Raw genomic sequence first — 18,456 nt, 5'->3', positions numbered from 1 at the left:
ACTGCGAAAGAAAGTCTTGTTTTATAGTTGCTACGGCCATTCAAGAGGTTGAAACAGTCACTTAATACATTATCAGAAAGCATGTACTGCACTTTTGTTAGTTTTCACACTGACTCAGTTTCTCACAGTGCCTCAGTTTGCCACCTGCCAGCTCATACAAAATGTCCACTGACTCCGTTGACAATCAGAAAAATAACCAGACTGTCATCTAGTCCCCATGCCCCATTAATCTTCTTTCCTCTTATTAAACTATGCGGGAGCCGGCCTGGCAAGATGCCCTCCCATCAACAATGTGTAACCAAGAGACACCCACAAGTATGCGGCCTCCACCCCACACAAATGTAAAATGTGTCAGTAGCAATTTAGTCACTTAAAGACATTTTGAGATGTGTGGTTATGGGATCACCATGGAAACAATAGAATCCCACTGGAAGAAGCCGACCACTTTGTAGAGGTGACGGCATTTTGCGTAAGACTCCAAGTAAATCATGTTAAGTATCATTTTTCACCTTTAATTAACAGTAGACTTCAGACACGTCTGCAAAACGAGAAGGTAGCAGGACGTGGGAGACTTAAGCGGATGTCAAGACCAGTCCAAGATACAGTAACTCAAATAAACGTGAGTGGGTGGGAGAGCTCGTGCTTCACATCAGCACACTGGATGAAATCAGGGCAGAAATATGATGAAATAAGAATCCGTCATAACACTCGAGATAAATGAAATCCTTCTGTGGATGGGAAAGGCCCTTTAATCAGAAGCACTAAAAATGAATGTTTCTCAAACTTAAGCCAAACGCACTCACTTGTTTCATATATATTGTGGCCATAAAAATGTAAAAAAAAAAATCCCATGCCATATCTGGGGCTCCATAGAGCTTCAGGGATCTATTCTTTGGAGCGTCTTTTAGTTCCGCCAATAAAACACACATTGAAGAAATCCCTGAAGTGAGGTGGTCCACCTCGCTTTCGCTATCGATGGCCTAACATTGTTTCTCTGCCCTCAATTATTTGGTGATCATACTTTACATACAGAGTGTAAATAATTTAGACTTATTGTTGCATGTCGAGTATATAGCTCAACAATACATTCATAACACTCGTGATCTCGACTTATTTGATTCGCAAATCTTTGATTAACCTAATGCTTCTCAATTATTTTCTGTCACAGGAAAATAATTTGCGCCTGCCCACCACCACCCTCTTTCCGCCGCAACTATAAATAATAGCATTTTTGTTGCAAAACAAACCTACACCGTAGAGTTAATACTCGCTGCGCACAATGGGCAAGGAGAGCACCACTGTTAACTACTGGAGTGGATGTGCAATTACACTTTATTGCAGTACGGCGTAGGGCTGAACGATTTTAAGAAAAAAACAAATCTCAATTTTTCTGGCTGATACTGCGATTTAGATTTTTTTGCGTTTTTTTTTTTTATGATTCATGCTTCGGTTCAAAAGTTCACAATTTCTTCACAATGTACAGTGACATTTACAAACATGAGGGAAAATGCCATTATACAATTAAAAACAATAAAAGCTATTACAACACAATACAATACAATCCGACTTTATTTATATAGCGGATATTACTACAGCTGTAATAATGCAAGGACACTGAAGAGGTTTTTTGAGGGGAGCAGTTTTTTCTCAAGTTTTTAAAAATTACTTTCTTCCAAGCGTAATTTTGTATTTCTGTATGTGAAAATGCATTTTTTAAAACCCATTTTTTTACATTTCGTACTAATGTATGTTCTTTGTATATAGATGTTAGATTATGTTAATAAAATGTCCCTCAGCAAAGCTAAATTTATCAGAAATATAATTTTGAGACCTATTATTGCGTAGATCTCGGAACTCAGTACTCAGTAGTGCAAATATTATTGATGAGTTGATAAATATTTACTATACGTTTGACATCGAACCTCTTTGTCGTGATGACGTCATCCGTTTCCGTGTTCCGGTCTGAGAGCGTCTGCTAAATTGCTAACGTAGCCATCGTCCTATTTTATGTCTCGATACGTAATAGTTGCAATACAACATTTCTGTTCATAGCTGCTGGATCTCCACCCAAACGCGGTTCGAGTCAGACTTCTTCTAAATTGCGTTGTCTGAGATCGCAATTTTGATCCCAAAACGTTTTCGTTCAGCCGTACTATGGCCGAAAAATAGCATGTTCCCCAGGTTCACACGCGCCCCCCTCAGCATTCCTCCACTATTTGAGAAGCACTGGATTAACCCCAAAAATATGTGTAGAAATTTTTTTTCATGAAAACCCAACATTTTTTAAATAAATACTGACAAATGTTAATTTTCAACAAAAAACGGTGGGAAATACATTTGGGTGACAACTGGTCACAGTTTTTGCACACACACTGGTTTAGCCAGTAATTCCAGCAATAAACGTCAGTTTTTGTATTTCTCTAAGGCAGAATATGAAACCTGACATGGGTCGGAGTGCAGTCTAAATTATGACAATACTCTACGACACCATTTGGCATTTTTATAGCACAATAGACCAGGAAACAGGACACTTTGGGCATCAATGTAAAATAATAATAATAATATTGCCTTTATTAGTCCCACAATGGGGAAATTCGAGATTCGAACCCAGGTCTCCTGGGGAGACTGGGTCCTGAACGCGGCGCCTTAGACCACTCGGCCATCCTGGCAGCCAAAAGAGGCATGTGTCTCGGCACCCGTAACTGCCGCCCACATCTGAACATCTCTGGTCTGCACATAAAATACAATTACAAAATAAATAAATAAACAAAATCACTGCATGTTTTGCGTTTAATTTTGACTTCATGGTCCCTGTGAGAGTCACTGATGGTGTAGTGGTACACTCGCCCGAGTTGTGTGCGGGCAGCGTGGGTTCAGTTCCCACTCAGCGACGGTGTCTATGTCTACCCTGTGACTGGCTGGCGACCAGTTCAGGGTGTCGTGTGCCTTTCGCCCCAAGTCAGCTGGGATAGGCTCCAGCCCCCTCTCGTGACCCTGTTCAGGATAAGCGGTGTGGATAATGACATGACATGGTCTCTGTGAGAGCCAGTCAGAGACTGTGGGTGGGCCAGATGTGGCCCCCGAGCCGTACTTTGCCAAGTTCTGCATTAGACTACTTGTGTAACATTCAGCAAAACTTAAAGTCCTCACTGACCCCTGCGCTTCCATCAAGCAAAAAGTTGCAAGGGACATCCATCTTTAAAATGGGCATCCAGCAAATCATACAGGAAACCAGCTCAATCTTCCATGTGCACTGCAGACTTCGCAAGGGCCACTATTTATCCAATGAAATAAATTGGTCAATATTTGACTGAAAAGAAATATTCCAATCTCAACTCTGATTTTCGTCATCTAAAATATATCTTCTTATGAATATTACACTGTCTGCCAAGGAGCTGTACTCAGCCATAACTTGTTGGAGCGCTGAACCATTTCAAGTAATTAGACTTTTCCTAACTGTCTTGGAGTTGAACAAAAATCTCCTAAATGTCTCTTAAATTACGGTTTAATGACATATTTCACTCTGCGTCAATGACTTCATCGGCTTTGACTTTAACAGATTTCACACAAGAGGCTGTGCTCAGATTCATCATTTTAAATGTGCTGTGAAACTTTAAATATTTGTATGAGTCTACCTTACACTTGCATTTGGCTTTGCACAATAGTCTTCAATGAAAAGCAAAATATAACTTTGTACAATCAGAAGTTCTGCCTTTGGAAAGTTGGTAAGACACGATTTGGATTGCTACAAGTATTCTTTTGTTTGTTTACTACTGTAGTTGCAGTGTGTTGTGGGGAAGAACTTTACAGCATCATAATGTCTGTCTTTCTCAAGTAGCTGAAAGTGCAAAAGACAAAATCGAATAACTAAACAAACACAACAGTAATTCAACAAATGGAAAACAAATATTTACACAATAAGTAAGTGAATCACAGACAGGTTGATTGTGAAATTTTCAGAGGTTCAAGTGGGCCGACGTGGAGCTGTCCACAAACATTCCGGAGCCATTTTTGGACATTGTGTGCAATGATTTAGAATGGACAAACTGTGTCCGATGACTCCCGCTAAGACATGGGAAGAAGGAGAGTGTGGGAATTAACTAGATAGCTGACTAGAAATGAGTGTTTTCAGAAATCGGTAGATGTCATTATCCACACTGCTTACCCTGTATCAGGTTGCAGGAGGGGGCTGGAGCCTATCCCAGCAAAAGGTACACTACACCCTGAAGTGGTCACCAGCCAGTCACAGTGAAGACAGACTCTGTCACTGAGTGGGAACCGAACCGACGCTGCCCACACACAAATCAAGCGAATGTACCACGACACCATCAGTGACTTGTCAGAATCGGTAGATATTTACTCATTTGAGTTCTGGGTGACAAAGGGTTGATGTTTCGTTTTGCGTTGTTTAACGTTGTGTCATGAGTTACTTCAAGGGGTAACAATAATGGTTACAAGAGGAGCCAGATGTGATAGCTCAGGCATCTAGGTAGGATGCCTACTGGACACCTCCCTGGTGAGGTGTTCTGGGCACATCTCACTGAGACGAGGCCCAAGGGATGACCCAGGACAGGAGTATCCAATCACAAGACGGATTCATCACCTTCAACGCGGGGCCTGCGAGAAGGCTCACTATAACCAACTCGTAATTTGATTGTGATCGCAACTGTCCATCAGCTGTGAGAGCCGTTGACTCACACAGCACAGCATATATATATTTATATATATATATATATACATATGCAATTATCTAATTATTAAAATTATTGCCTTGATTTCCCACCACTGATTTATCAAGACAAATTACTAGTTTTGGCTTTGGTTTGTACTGTATATTTACAATTTTTGTCACTGTCAAAAAGTAAAGTAACGTCCATAAATATGACGCTAGTTTTTGACGTTTTTTTTATTTATTTATTTTTTAATTTTCTAAAGATGGTTCTTCTCATCCACCGTTCTATATTTGCGTAATGCGATCTAGTTTCTCATAACCAGTCCGGCTGGTGAGGAGCGCAAACGCCTGCAGGCTTGCACAGATCTACAAATCGCAGTGATGGCGTGGATGTACGCGAAAAAAAAACCCATCCACATCTTGCATTCTTTTAATCAGCTGTCCATACCCAAAGTGAACGCCCTTTCCGTTGTAGCCGGCGAAGCAGCAGTGACTAGAACACCGTCATCATGGCAATCGCATTGAAATACACTCCTTTTATCCTTGTTTTGATGTATTCGTTACTGTTTTTTTCGGTACTTTGCAGTGAGGACAAAACAGACGAAACGGACAAAACAGACGAAACGGACAAAACAGACGAAATGGACGAAACTGAAAAAGAGCACGCCAAGTATACGTACACAGTGGAAATGTTCAAACTTGCCGTGCCCACTGCACCCCACTTTGTCATGTTTTACGCTCCATGGTAAGTTAAACATTTCGCTCGCTATCGGATACTTTAACGCGGCGTGTTGCAAAAGCTATGCAGTGATATTTCAACAAACCGGCGAGTGAGCTACCAAGCTAGTTAGCATGGATGCTAGTCTTCACATTGCTTTTACCGTTCAGTTCAAGCTAGTAGCACAACCTACCGGTTAGCTCTCTTCGGCAAAGTGGACCGAGTATCTTCGGTGTGAAATAATGAAACGATTTTAATACACCTTAGAGTTTGCTTGTGACGACTTAATTGCTCGTTTGTGCCAACAGCTCTAAAGTTATTCATTTAGAGGATAAATGACGTAGCTGAAATCTGTGAGTCGGGATGCTGAGAGAGCTCACTGAGCTGACGTGGCACAAGCAGACTTTTTTTTTTGGGTTAGTTGTATTTGACTTTTGCAAACTTAACATTTCATTTCAGCGACACATTGATTTGCAATTATTACTTCTTCGGATATATATAATATTGAAAACCTATAATATTCTAACCAATAATTGAGAAATATAAAACGAAATGAAAGAAATAGCATAGGTGCGTCAATTTTAAATATATAGTGGTGTTCTCAAATATTTAAATGAATGTTTAATTATTTTTGTGTTGGTTATGTATTTAAAATTATTTCTTTGTTAAATGACTCCTGAATTAATTATACTTTAGTTTGATTTCCTCCCCTCAACATTTTCTTTCACACAAGTACATGTTGAATTGATTACCTTTTACTACATTATTTCATTAGTCTCCTCTGTTACGATTTATATCTGCATATCCTAACTGAAATTGCGATGCTTTAAAACACAAAGTTGTGTGTTGCCTTTGAAATGGAAGAAAGCTGACACGCCCCTTCCAACTCCCAGTTTATGCCCCCAAACCATCTTAGGGATGGGAAGGTATCGGAATCTGACGGTATGTTAATGTCGAGCAAAAATATCAGTTAAACGATATTGCAGAGTTGCAATTACAGCCCTAAAATTTAATTTTTTAATGGTTGTGTCACAACAACTTTATTAGGCTGAACATAATGTATTTTGTTTTTAAACCACATAGAATATTTGTTTCACTAGTGCAGTAAATGTGGAACATCTTCAGTTAAAATAAGTAAAAAAATAACTTGAGTTGAATTAAAGTGTATGCTGTTTGTATTAGACGAGTGTAAACCTGCAGCACATCTATATATATGATTTGTCTCTACATTTCGCTGTGTGCAGGTGTGCCCATTGTAAGAGGCTGCAGCAGACGTGGAATGAATTGGCAGCAAAGTACAACGACATGGAAAATCCCCCTGCCTATGTGGTAAAAATAGACTGTGTCCAGGACACCAGGTTTTGCTCCATAGACCACGACATCAAAGGTTACCCCACGTAAGTATTTATTTACATGTCTTAATTATATGGTTGTGAAATACCAACTGTGGTAAGAGCTTTAAGTTATTGGAATCAATGAGTATTTTTCAAAATAAACTACAATATGACCAATGGATTTGGTCGTCTATAACTATGTATTTATTTGGTTATTGAAGTATTGATGCGAGGTGGAAAATGCATAATCTTGGTTAAAATGCACCCACACTTTACGCAAATTGAGTTAAGTGTATGTCCTGCTTAAAAATGTTCTTGATCAGTCTCAAATGTAATTTCGTAGAAGGAATTGTCGCTGGAAATATATTGGCGTATCCAACAATGACATTTTTTCAAAATTTCCAAGATCAACCTAATGTGTGAAAAATGTTCATGCAATTTATGGGAACTTTTCCAAACCCAATTATTGGAATTATATATTCTTAATTTGTATTGGTATTTATTATTGCCGATAACATATAAATTGCATTGCCTGTAGTTTCATTCTGGCTTTTATAGAGTTGTAAGATTTCTCAGCATTTTAACTCTAAATGACAAATGAATGTCTATTTGAAACAACTTTATCCATTTATTACATATAGGCTAGTGTTGTACCAGCCAGGACAGGAACCTATCAAATACAAGGGAATGCGATTACTAGAGGCTCTTGAGGACTGGATGTTGAAGACAGTCGAAAAGGACCCTTCCGATGTAAGTGATGTCACATAATGTAAACTAGATGTGTTGAAATGTGGCTATTCACGGCTCTCCCTTGCCTCTTGTTCTGCTTTGTCCAGAAAGCAGAGGCTGAACCTGGTGTTCCTCCAGAACCCAAAGATGGCATGTATGAGCTCACCACTTCCAACTTTAAGGACCATGTTTCCAAAGGTAAAACTCCCGTTTAGGACAATGAAAGACAGAGTATTTGCGTTCTGTCATCAGGTGAAATGAATTGTAAAACCTGTTGTTCAAGTTCCAACCAACAAAAGCGGTCAATCTGGATCCATTCTTCCTTGCGTTAATTGACTTAACTGACTTTTTATTTTAGTCCCGCATGCAACTCAAAGCAAAGCAGAGTATTGTTTGATAGTCTCTACTGTTTTGGCTCTCAAGAAAAAAATAAATGACCAGAAAGGGCAGGATATGATATGGACATTTTTAAGAGTCCTTTCATCACATGTTGGCAACAGAAGCAGTAAATGTTGTGTAATGGTTGCATTCAACTGTGTAGGAGGTGGTAATTTGCTTTTACAGCTCTGTGTCAATCTGTAAGCTGCTACAGCCTCTTTATAGAAAAGAATTGACAATAGTGTCTGTCAATCATATTGATGTGATGGGTTTTCAGTTCACTCGGGTTGCCCGATGATTGCGTCCTTTCTTTGTTTAGGTTTACATTTCATCAAGTTCTACGCCCCATGGTGTGGCCACTGCAAAGCCATGGCTCCGACCTGGGAACAGTTAGCTTCTACCTTTGAACATTCTGATGACCTCAAAATAGGAAAGGTGGGCCCTTTTTGTCACACATTTTGGAAAGGATAACAATTTACAACCCAAATGACACTGAAAAGTATAATGGCTTTTTTTCCACATTTGTTTTGAGTTCATATGAAGTTAGTATGTTATCATGAATGACTGCACCTTGAACTAGTTTTCTATTCAAATCGGAGCATTGTGAGAGTTGTAATGCAGATGTACCCTGATTTGTTCTTTAGCTGGACTGCATAGAAGAGCAAGACATTTGTATTAAGTTCGGCGTGCGGGGATATCCCACACTGTTGTTCTTCAAGGGAGGTGATAAGGTATGTTTCGAACTCACTAGATAACATTACATAACCGGCAAGATTTGAATTGTGAATTGTACAAAAAGTAATGAACAGACATATTTGTGCATTTTTTCCATCATATAAAACAGTTCCTTAAAGTCTCTTTTGACATATCTTCAGGTCAAATACACAAAGGTTCATGAACCGCATGACACTTAAGAGATGCCTTTATTTTTAAATGTTAACTTTCAGAGTCCAAATATTTTATCTATTTGATGGATATTATTTTTGTTATGAAGGCATCTTATATACACACATGAAGAAAATTGTTGGTATCCCGCTGGCAAAGGCCAAAATATAGCCATATGATGACATGTATGCCAGGATGGTCAGTCAAGAAGGTGAGAAAGATATTTATAGGTTCGGTTGCAATCATTTGAAAGAGTGGTGCATATTTTAGTGCCTTGTGCTTATTGATCTATAATGTGACCTTGAAATAACCTTTCGGATCACTTGACAAAAATGTTAAAATTAATGCTGCTCAATAACAAAAAAAACATTTTTTATGAATGCTTTAGATAATGAGAGAGATTACATTTCATGGAAATTTTTCAGTATACTTATACTCTGCCGTTCTAAACTTGATTGGTTCCATGAGTTTGCTTGTAACGCGACTGTTCACAATTCAAGGTAATATCTCCCATTGAAATTAATGCAAATGCAATTATTTCGTTCCATCCCCAAGATTAAGTTGTTTTTACTTTTACACATTATTATAAAGAATTGAAACACTTGAAAACGTAACAATTAATACTATTTAACTTTACCTTAGGAAGGAAAAAGGGGATGAGGACTTTATCTCTTGAGTGGAAAAAGTCTTTTTCCGTAATAACAAGGAGAAAATTTGAGTCAAGTCTTTCTTATGTCTGTTTCTTTTCTCATGAATTTATTTTAGCATAATTATTCAGAGAAACGTGAGTTTTTCAGTTCAAAAAATATTTTGGTGGGATCTTACATCATTTAAAAGATTTATCAAGCAGTTGTTATTATTATTTTGTCTTTTTTGTATTTAGCGAATCAAAATATGCAGGGTGGTTAAAAAAAAACACAGATGCAAAGAAATATATTTGAGAAATACGTGATTAAAGCGTGACGTCATCGGCAGGCGCAAAGCCACCGAAGGACCCCGACCACATCTAGCTACCCGTTTACTATCTAGTACAGACACCGGCACAACAAAACACGAACACGTCTGCGGTCATTCGTCTCGGTTCACACACTGACACGCTTTCCTTTGGCGGAGCACGGCGACAGTGACATTTCCTGGCTACTTGGTTCTGATAAGAGAAAGCTGTTACAAGTAAACAAGACATATGTTTGATAGAGTTTGGACTTGTGCTACTGTATTTTAGAACAAGTGTATGTTGTGAAAACCTTTTATTTTATGTTGCTGCCAGTCAAATAAAGCCACAACAGTTGCCAAGTAAAACATCCGGTTCTTGGCTTATTTTAGAGCAATGAGCATTGACTCCACTGTTGCCACTTTATCTGTTTTATCTGTAATCCTTAGTAGTCCTTCAGAAAGTCTTCGCTATTGGGTGGAAACCTTTTATGCCTAGTTTTAACTAAAACGGACTAAAACTTTTCAGAGTTTTTGTCAAATACATTTACAAGAACTTGACTAAAACTTTTTTTTGCATTTCCGTCAACTAAAACTTGACTAAAAACTTTGAGTTTTCGGCGACAAATAGGAATGACTAAATGTGACGAAAATAAGCATTTTTGTCCAAATGACCAAGACTAAATCTAAAATACTTGCCAAAAACAACCCTGATCCACATTAACAGTTTGTTCCCTTAATTAAGGAGATGCTACATTTAAATAAATAACATACAGACTTTAAATAGTTGTTTAATAGGAAGAATATGACAAAAGAAGACAACAACTTGTCAGATTCAAGTTATTTTTGTGACCACCGTGGATACCAACAATTTTGTTCCCTTGTTTATGACGTCAGGTTCAAATCATGAAATCTTTAGGGAATGAACGATTTGAGGAAAGAAGCAACTTCAACCCAAAAGATAATCTTAATGTGTGGTGATTTTAACATTGATCTGCTTTAACCCAAATAAACAGGAAACAACCAAAGAATTTGATACAATGTAGTCTGAGCTTTTAGGCTAAAATTACCTGACCTAGTAGAATTGCAGGTCTATGTGCTACATTAATAGATAATGCATTTCCAAAAGTAATTGAAAATAAAATAAGTCTGTGTGCATATTCTGAATCATTATGGATGTGGTGAGCTATGTTGAGATTGTTATAAACCACATACCGAATAATCAAAACTGTTAAATCTTTTTTTGTGGGTCTTCTCATGCTGGTTCTTTAAAAAGTAAACAATATTTTAATATTCAAGAAAGTACTCATATGTGTACCAGGGTTTATATATATATATATATATATATATATATATATATATATATATATATATATATATATATATATATATAGAGATATATATATATATATATATATATATATATATATAGAGAGATATATAGAGAGATATATAGAGATATATATATATATAGAGATATATAGAGATATATAGAGATATATATATATATAGAGATATATATAGATAGATAGATAGATATACACATACATACATCACTGTCACGACAAGTTGAAGGTTGTGGCTGACATTTGCTTCCCACTGCAGATAGAGGTAACGCGTTATAAAGGAAAGAGAGACTATGACACCCTCAAGGAATTTGTGGACCACATGGTGATTGCTGCCAACACAAAAGAGGAAGAAGCTAATGAGGAAGCAGAGGATGGAGACAAGAAGGAGCCTAAGGAAGATGCAAATGAAGAAGGAAAAGAAGAGCCCAAAGTGGTCCAGGAAGATGCTAAAGAGGAGCCAAAAGAGGTCAAGGAGGTAGAAGTCAAAGAGGAAGCTAAGGAGGAGGAGAAGGTGAGCTGCATGTGCAACTTGATTGTGAGGGGAAAAAATATTTCAACTGAAAACTAAGAGCAATGTTTGTTTCGGTTTGCATCATTCAACGCATCGCCACTGCTGGCATACAAAAGCAAGAAGAAACACCCTCCTGTGTTTGTTAAAATGCTTGACATAGGTCACATCAGGCCTTTCGAGCCTTCTGGCTCGCTTTATATTCATTTAAAGTTGATTCCTGCAACGATACGGTGAAATATACCATATGAATATATGAGGCCCTCTACAATTTGGTGACAAAAGGCTGGTGGTCGTGTTGTTCTAAAAACGAAATATTAGAGTGAACTTTCCAGTGACGTGTGAGTACAGTGGATGCTAAATTGGAAAAGTACAAATTAAGGAGAACATTAAGCGTGAGGCCGCAGCCCTTGCAAGCATTGTCTTTTTTGTCTTCTTTTTTTAAGTCAGTTGTACAGTTGAAGCAAGTTGACCTCAGCAATTTTTAATTGACTCTATCATTTCCTTCCACTCGTCTTGTTTCTTTCTTGTGAAAATTATTCAGATGACATTGTCTGTTACTTCGCGGGAAAATGGTACGCTATATGCATGCCAACATTTATTGTGTCTATTTGATTTCTGTCTGCAGTCCACCGTCTTAAACCTGGCAGAAAACAACTTTGACGAGACCATTGCCAAAGGATTCACATTTGTCAAATTCTTTGCTCCATGGTAGGCTTGATGTTCTTGATTTTAACTTGTCCCTATCATCTAGTATTATTGATTGTTGTGTATTTAATCCAGGGATGGGCAAACATTTGTTTGTTAAATCCAACAACGAACTGATCGGTCATTTAAAATGCGAATGTAATTTTGTATTTTTTTTTTCATTAAATAATTCATTCAAATGTTTTAATTAGTTCATAATAAACTTAATTGTATTTCTTGAACCCCTTATTTATTAAACTAAAAATGTTCATGTAGTACATGAATTTATTTTACAAATACTTTCTATTTTATAGTACCTATAAATAAAGCAAATATTTCACATTAAGTTTAAATTAGTTTTTTCAGAAAAACTTTGAAAGGACTGCAACAAATATTACGGGACTCTTGGTAATGTAAAGAAATCACATTTAAAGAACAGAATGGCACCTATGTGTTTAGCAAGCCATACTTTGCACTCACTGGTTTAATCAGACGTGGCCCCATGCAGGTGCGGCCACTGCAAACATCTGGCTCCAGTGTGGGAGGAGCTTTCCACCAAGGACTTTCCTGCTCTCACCGATGTGAAGATTGCCAAAGTGGACTGCACGGTGGAGCGCACGCTCTGCAACAAGTATTCTGTAAGTACGGACAGGCCCGGGCACTCTGACATAAAGCTATGAAAATGTCACATTTTTTTAAGATGTGAAAATGCTCCTCACACTCACAACTTTAATGCAGCTATAAACGCTTAATTAGCTGTAATCTGTTTGTAAATGAGGTCTGGAAACTGGAATCGCTATCTGGGTTTGTTTGCCATCTCAACACAACGGTTAATCTTTGACGAGGAAATGTTGGCATGAGCATCCAAGATTCCCACTTGAGTCACGGTGCAACAATGCGTCCGATTTGATATTCCGTTTGTTGTTGTCGCCCCTCCTCAGGTGCAAGGTTACCCCACCCTGATGATGTTCCGCGCTGGGGTGCAGGGCAACAAGTATAGCGGCCCGCGGGACCTAGAAAACCTGCACACTTTTGTGGTGAAGCAGGTGAGGGATGAGCTGTGAGGACCTGCGTGTCAGCGCCCATCCCTCCAGCGCCGCCCACACAGCATTCGCGGCCGCTCGGCAGCAGCCGCAGCAGCAGCAGCCTGTGTCCTGCACCGGCCAAACCTCACTCTCCTTTTCCTGTGTTGACAGAACAATTCTGGGTGTTTGGGTACGCGAATGAATTTCTCATTCTTGGTTCTTTGAAAACCGCTTATGAAGTTTCGGAAGGGGGTCTCGGTTGTTTGCTTACATGAATTGTGTAGCCGCTTTTTCTTGTTTTTTTTTCTTCTTCTACATGGGATCTGTTGTTCAAGTGCAAGCCATTATTTGTTATTGAGTGTTGCCTCTCTTCCACACCAGCGCTAATGTGACTTAAGTCTCAGGGACAAAGCTCAATGAGCTTGGGAGCCCCTCTCAGGAGTCTGACGTGAAGACGTGGGTACAAATCAGGTGCCCCATAATATTTCCATTTCTAAACAAGTATATAATTTCTGCTACTTTTGTTGACCTGAAAACCGGAATGGTACTCTGTCCTCAAAAGGAGATTGGTTTATGGACCTGCTTAGAATGGCAAGCCACTAACATGGACGACATGTGGTGTAGTTTCAAAATAGCCTTATTGTTTGTACTTGTGTTTTCTGTGGCCCAGTGGGGTTCAAAGCACAGAATATGTTCAATAAAAAGTCACCCCGCCACAGACGTCACCCAGTGAGATGTTGAATAATTCATCAAGTCAGTAAAACCATTATTTTAGCGCCACATGCTGAAACAGTCTCGGAAACTTATTTCCACATATTTGCACTGTGTAAATGTCGATGTGGTGCACATGTTGCTCATGTGACGATGTAAAACCAGGTACACACACAAAGCAGTTTTTGCCAGTAAATCTTTATGGAAAGCACATGGTCGAAGGAACTCCAGTGACACTTTTTTTGTGTGTGTGTGTGTTATGCAGTCATGGGTTGTGCACTGCCCATGTATTTGTACAAAAAAAAAGCTAATGGCAAGTTGTAACATGAGATTTCATAATAAAAGAAACTCCAAAGTAAGTTATTGTTTCTTGATGTATCGCTCATAAGGTGTACTTTATTTTGCTTTTTTAACAAAAAAGTGCAATAAATAAACTGAATGTACAAGTATTTACACAAGAACAGTCTAAACATGATCACAAATGTAAACAGCAGCTTACCAGAGGTATATTTTGTGTTTGGTGATTGGTTAGGCACATATGGTATTGAAATTCTTAGTATTGCTAATAGATTTCCATTCCAATATATCGTCTAAAAGACTCCACAGTAACATGTTCAATTAAAAAACTAACATACAAACAACCGTCAAATTTGAGTGAAAGCCAAAAAACAAGGATGATGTTTTTGCACATCTTGACGTGCTGTCCAGAGCGTAGTGACCGCTGTGGGTGTGTCAGGTGGATAAGGCCTTATTCTTCACTTGTTTGGACCAGAACATCCCTTGAGCCGCAACATGCATCATGTTGAACGTACAAATATTGACACTGGGGGGGTTTATTTGGAGTAAGGTGCTTCTAAAATAACCTGTGGACACTTTGGTTTCGTCTATTTTATATTTTGGGAGTGTAAATATCATTTAAGGACCAAATAAATGTGGAAAGATGAACAAAAAACTGGATGTGGCTGCAAATTATCGCTTGATTTTGCCTTGGTTTAACGCACCAGCTGACTTACTAAACATTTTACGGTATGTGGCCACTCATAAAGACCCTGCAAAGTATTCATGTTTGACGATAATTGTTGAACGTGTGCAATGACGGACAACGATGTAGTACTCACTTGTAGAGTTGCAGCATTAAAATAGTTTTGCTCCATTTCAGTTTTCTGAGGCAAACCGAATGAGGTGGCCGTAAGCGATTTAAGTGGACCATCGCAAAGAAAATTACAGCGAAGTAATTATGCAAGGGGTGGCACGGTGGACGACTGGTTAGCATGGTGGCCTCACAATGCAGAGATCGTGAGTTTTATTCCGGCTCCAGCCTTCCTGTGTGGAGTTAGCATGTTCTCCACGTGCCTGGTACTACGGTTTCCTCCAACATTCCCAAAACGTGTGAGAGGTTGATCGGACATTCTAAATTGCCCCTCGGTATGAATGTGAGCACGAGTGTTGTTCGTCTATAAATGCCCTGCGATTGGCTGGCGACCAGTTCAGGGTGTCCCCCACCTACTGCCCGATGACAGCTGGGATAGGCTCCAGCGCCCCCGCGACCCTAGTGAGGAGAAGCGGTACAGATAGTGGATGAATAAAGCAAGACACATCCACAGGCATGCAGCAATGGAAAAATTGCAACCCTGTATGAGGTTTTGAAGCGCCGCATAAAAACAAAATATAAAATTGTCCGTTGTACTATATTCTATTGAACTATAAAAACATGGCATGATTGTCATACACACAATGTATATATATATATATATATATATATATATATATATATATATATATATATGTGTGTGTGTATATATATACACATTTCTCAAAACTGCCCACAAGCGCCAAACTCCAGCAGTGTTGCAAGGCCCAGTGGGAACTTGAACACGGTGTTTTGTTCTGAGACTTGCTAAAGATGTACAGCTAAAATGGCACAATATTTGCAAAGTATGCACATTTTTTTAAGTAAATCAAGCTGTGTTAATTGAGCTAAAATATTTAACTGAGTTAAAAAATTTTTGATTAGTTATGAGTTCATGCTTTAATTTTGGCAGCCCTAATATATATATACATATATCTGCATGATTCATTGTGATTTTCAGTTCATTTTTTATATGAGGTGATTTTTCACTCAAACTTGATACGGTTGTTAACAAGACATCTATGTGCTAAGTCAAATTTACAAAACATGTATTTTCACTTTGCAGGGACTTTCATGAATATGGCTTGCTGTGTAGATGGGATAAATGGGTCAATTGGCCGATACTTACCCATAACTTTACCCATTCTTGCGAATGGGATTATCTCATTGAGGGACTTTGACTGGCACTTGAACTCGTTAGAGTTGATAAGATTTTACAGCCTCTGGGAGCATGCTGGCCATTAATTCAGAATGAGCATAATAAATTCCATTCTAATGTGTAATGAGACAAAATGGGCATTTTCCGTCCACACTGATAATGTGTTGCGAAAAGCTGCCATCGGAGGGTGACTAAACAGGAATGGGAAGGACAGGAAAGCAGCACACTGACTGGTCCAATCACAGTTCAGTTTTGCCCACACATTGGTGGAGAAGGTGCAATGCACACCACGATCGGGATTACTTGGAGGTTGCCATGACTTGTCGCGTGTCGTCCCTTTAAATCCGTGAAATGCTCGGACAACTCTGGGATGAGTGTAACCACTCGACCATCTCTCAGTGTTGAACACTCGGTGCAGGCCTGAGGAATACATTGATGGTCACCAGACAACCCTTTCCGGCAGCGGGTGTCAGTGGCAACCGCAAGCTCGCACCACCATGTTCTTGTATTTCTTCAAAATGACGTTTGAGTTGTCGTCAAAATAGAGCACGGAGATAGCGTGAAGCTTGGTGGGGGCGCAGCAGGGCTTCGGGACATTTTCAGGATTCATCAGGTGCACCTGAAACATGGCATAGTAATATAATATAATAGTTGAAAAATGAAACAACTCATGACTTTAGTGCGTAGGTTGTACCAGAGTCTGTACGATGGCGTGGTTGGTGGCGTTCATGTGGGCGTTGAGAGGGAAGGAGCACTCCCCGTCGCAATAGTTGGCGGCGTAGCCTTCAGGAGCGATGATCCAGTCCTGACACATCGGGAGCAATTCCATGAAAATGACATTCAAATGATTAGGTACTATTGTTGAGCTGAATGTGATAGGGCTGCCTTACAGAGGAAGTCAACACCTCCCCAAAAATTGCAATCAAATGTTTTATGAGCCTTCACTTGCCCAACATTGAATTCTGATTAATATTGTGTTTGTGGAATACGAATTAAGCAGCAAAATCCACCTGTTTTTATCCGTCTCAGCGCATGGCCATTTTGTCACTTGCTGTTGACTGAAAATAACGTCACAGTTGCTCAGGGCTCAGATAACAACCAATCACAGCTCCCGTGATTGATGAAAGATAAAAGTGACAAAATGGCCCCCCCTAGATGGATAAAAATAGTACATTTAGTTTCTTAACTCTTATTCCACAAATGCTATTGTAATAAGAATGCCATGTTTAGACTATTAGGGGCACATTCAACACTTTATTGTTAAGAAAATTGTTACGTCGACTTCTTTAAAATAAAATCTCCCATTTTTAATGGCTTGTCGGATGGTCACTCAAAAGATCATTCAAATGACATTCGAAACTTGGAGAAATTGGCCATGCAAACACAATCTGAATACATTTTTATAAAAATGTTAAATGCTTGACATGCTCGTTAATAGACAAGCAGGTTAATGTTTATAAAATACAATTATCCGGAACCAGTTGGTATTAAAGCGATGTCGAGTAAACAAAGTCAGGAAACTATTTTTTAGTTTGTTTTTTTTAAGTTCATGGGAATGTGTTTGTCTGGCAATTCAAAATCTAGTGGCAGTGTGATTTTTTCATGCGAATGGTGGTTAGGCATCACTCTCAGCATGACGCAATTCTTGAGGCAAAGGAAAGCTCTACAACGATTATTGGGCGTTCCTTCCCTAATAGCGAGATGACGTTTAAAATCTGAATAAATAAGCCTCAAACCCGCGCCAATGTGTTGACAATTTTGCTGGGCATCAGAATAGTAAAATAAAATAATTGATCAGTAAATAAAACCCAGATAAACTCTTCAATCGTTTTGTACACGTTGTCCATGCACCTGCGTTGTCTCTGAGCAATCCTGTTTTGGCCACCGGGAACAGAGTGTATGTAGCCTGAAATCAAAGTTTTGACGAGCTCCAGTGGAGCAAATTCAAAATGAATCTCTCCAGCTTGTCTCTCAGGAAGAGTCCTGCTCAAGCATTTTGGTCTGTGGACTCACTCAGGGAAGCAATACTTCTTCTCTCCTTCCTACTCTTTTCTGGCACATTCTCGGCACCTGAGAGTCAGCGTGCGTGCGTGCGTGCGTGTGTGTGCGTGCGTGCGTGTGTGTGTGTTGATGTCAGTTCAGTGTTTCCAGGCAACTTGTTTGAAAGGTATGTTATTTTTATTCCTCTCTGTCTGTCTCCATGTAAAACACAAACACACACACATCGAGAAAACCAGCGGTG

At 39.0% G+C, this 18,456-nt stretch overlaps 2 protein-coding genes across 2 annotated transcripts in view; one reads left to right on the top strand and one right to left on the bottom strand.

Moving 5' to 3' along the window:
* Nucleotides 1-5,055: 5,055 nt before the first annotated feature.
* Nucleotides 5,056-14,285, top strand: txndc5 (thioredoxin domain containing 5). Its single transcript, XM_088283415.1, has 10 exons — nucleotides 5,056-5,417; nucleotides 6,635-6,787; nucleotides 7,366-7,474; nucleotides 7,561-7,651; nucleotides 8,151-8,266; nucleotides 8,476-8,562; nucleotides 11,252-11,506; nucleotides 12,132-12,214; nucleotides 12,699-12,828; nucleotides 13,132-14,285. The coding sequence occupies exons 1-10, from the start codon at nucleotides 5,182-5,184 to the stop codon at nucleotides 13,252-13,254; spliced, it is 1,383 nt and encodes a 460-aa protein (XP_088139541.1). The 5' UTR covers nucleotides 5,056-5,181; the 3' UTR covers nucleotides 13,255-14,285.
* A 1,400-nt stretch (nucleotides 14,286-15,685) lies between these two features.
* Nucleotides 15,686-18,456, bottom strand: part of bmp6 (bone morphogenetic protein 6) — a 49,822-nt gene continuing 47,051 nt past the window's right edge. Inside the window, exons 6-7 of the mRNA XM_088283416.1 lie at nucleotides 16,909-17,019; nucleotides 15,686-16,833 (exon numbers count right to left, since the gene is read on the bottom strand). Coding sequence (XP_088139542.1) covers nucleotides 16,684-16,833; nucleotides 16,909-17,019 — 261 coding nt within the window. The 3' untranslated portion in view covers nucleotides 15,686-16,683. The remainder of the gene's footprint in view (nucleotides 16,834-16,908; nucleotides 17,020-18,456) is intronic.

Source organism: Idiotropiscis lumnitzeri, chromosome 19, assembly GCF_059441095.1.
Source record: "Idiotropiscis lumnitzeri isolate Australia: NSW breed Sydney's pygmy pipehorse chromosome 19, RoL_Ilum_1.0, whole genome shotgun sequence".
NCBI lineage: Eukaryota > Metazoa > Chordata > Actinopteri > Syngnathiformes > Syngnathidae > Idiotropiscis > Idiotropiscis lumnitzeri.
This window is presented reverse-complemented; position numbering and strand designations above follow the sequence as displayed.

Coding starts and splice junctions, on each gene's coding strand:
- txndc5 (XM_088283415.1), top strand. CDS start 5,182: ATGGCAATCGCATTGAAATACACTCCTTTTATCCTTGTTTTGATGTAT. Junction 5,418..6,634: donor GTCATGTTTTACGCTCCATG/GTAAGTTAAACA, acceptor CGCTGTGTGCAG/GTGTGCCCATTGTAAGAGGC. Junction 7,475..7,560: donor TCGAAAAGGACCCTTCCGAT/GTAAGTGATGTC, acceptor TGCTTTGTCCAG/AAAGCAGAGGCTGAACCTGG.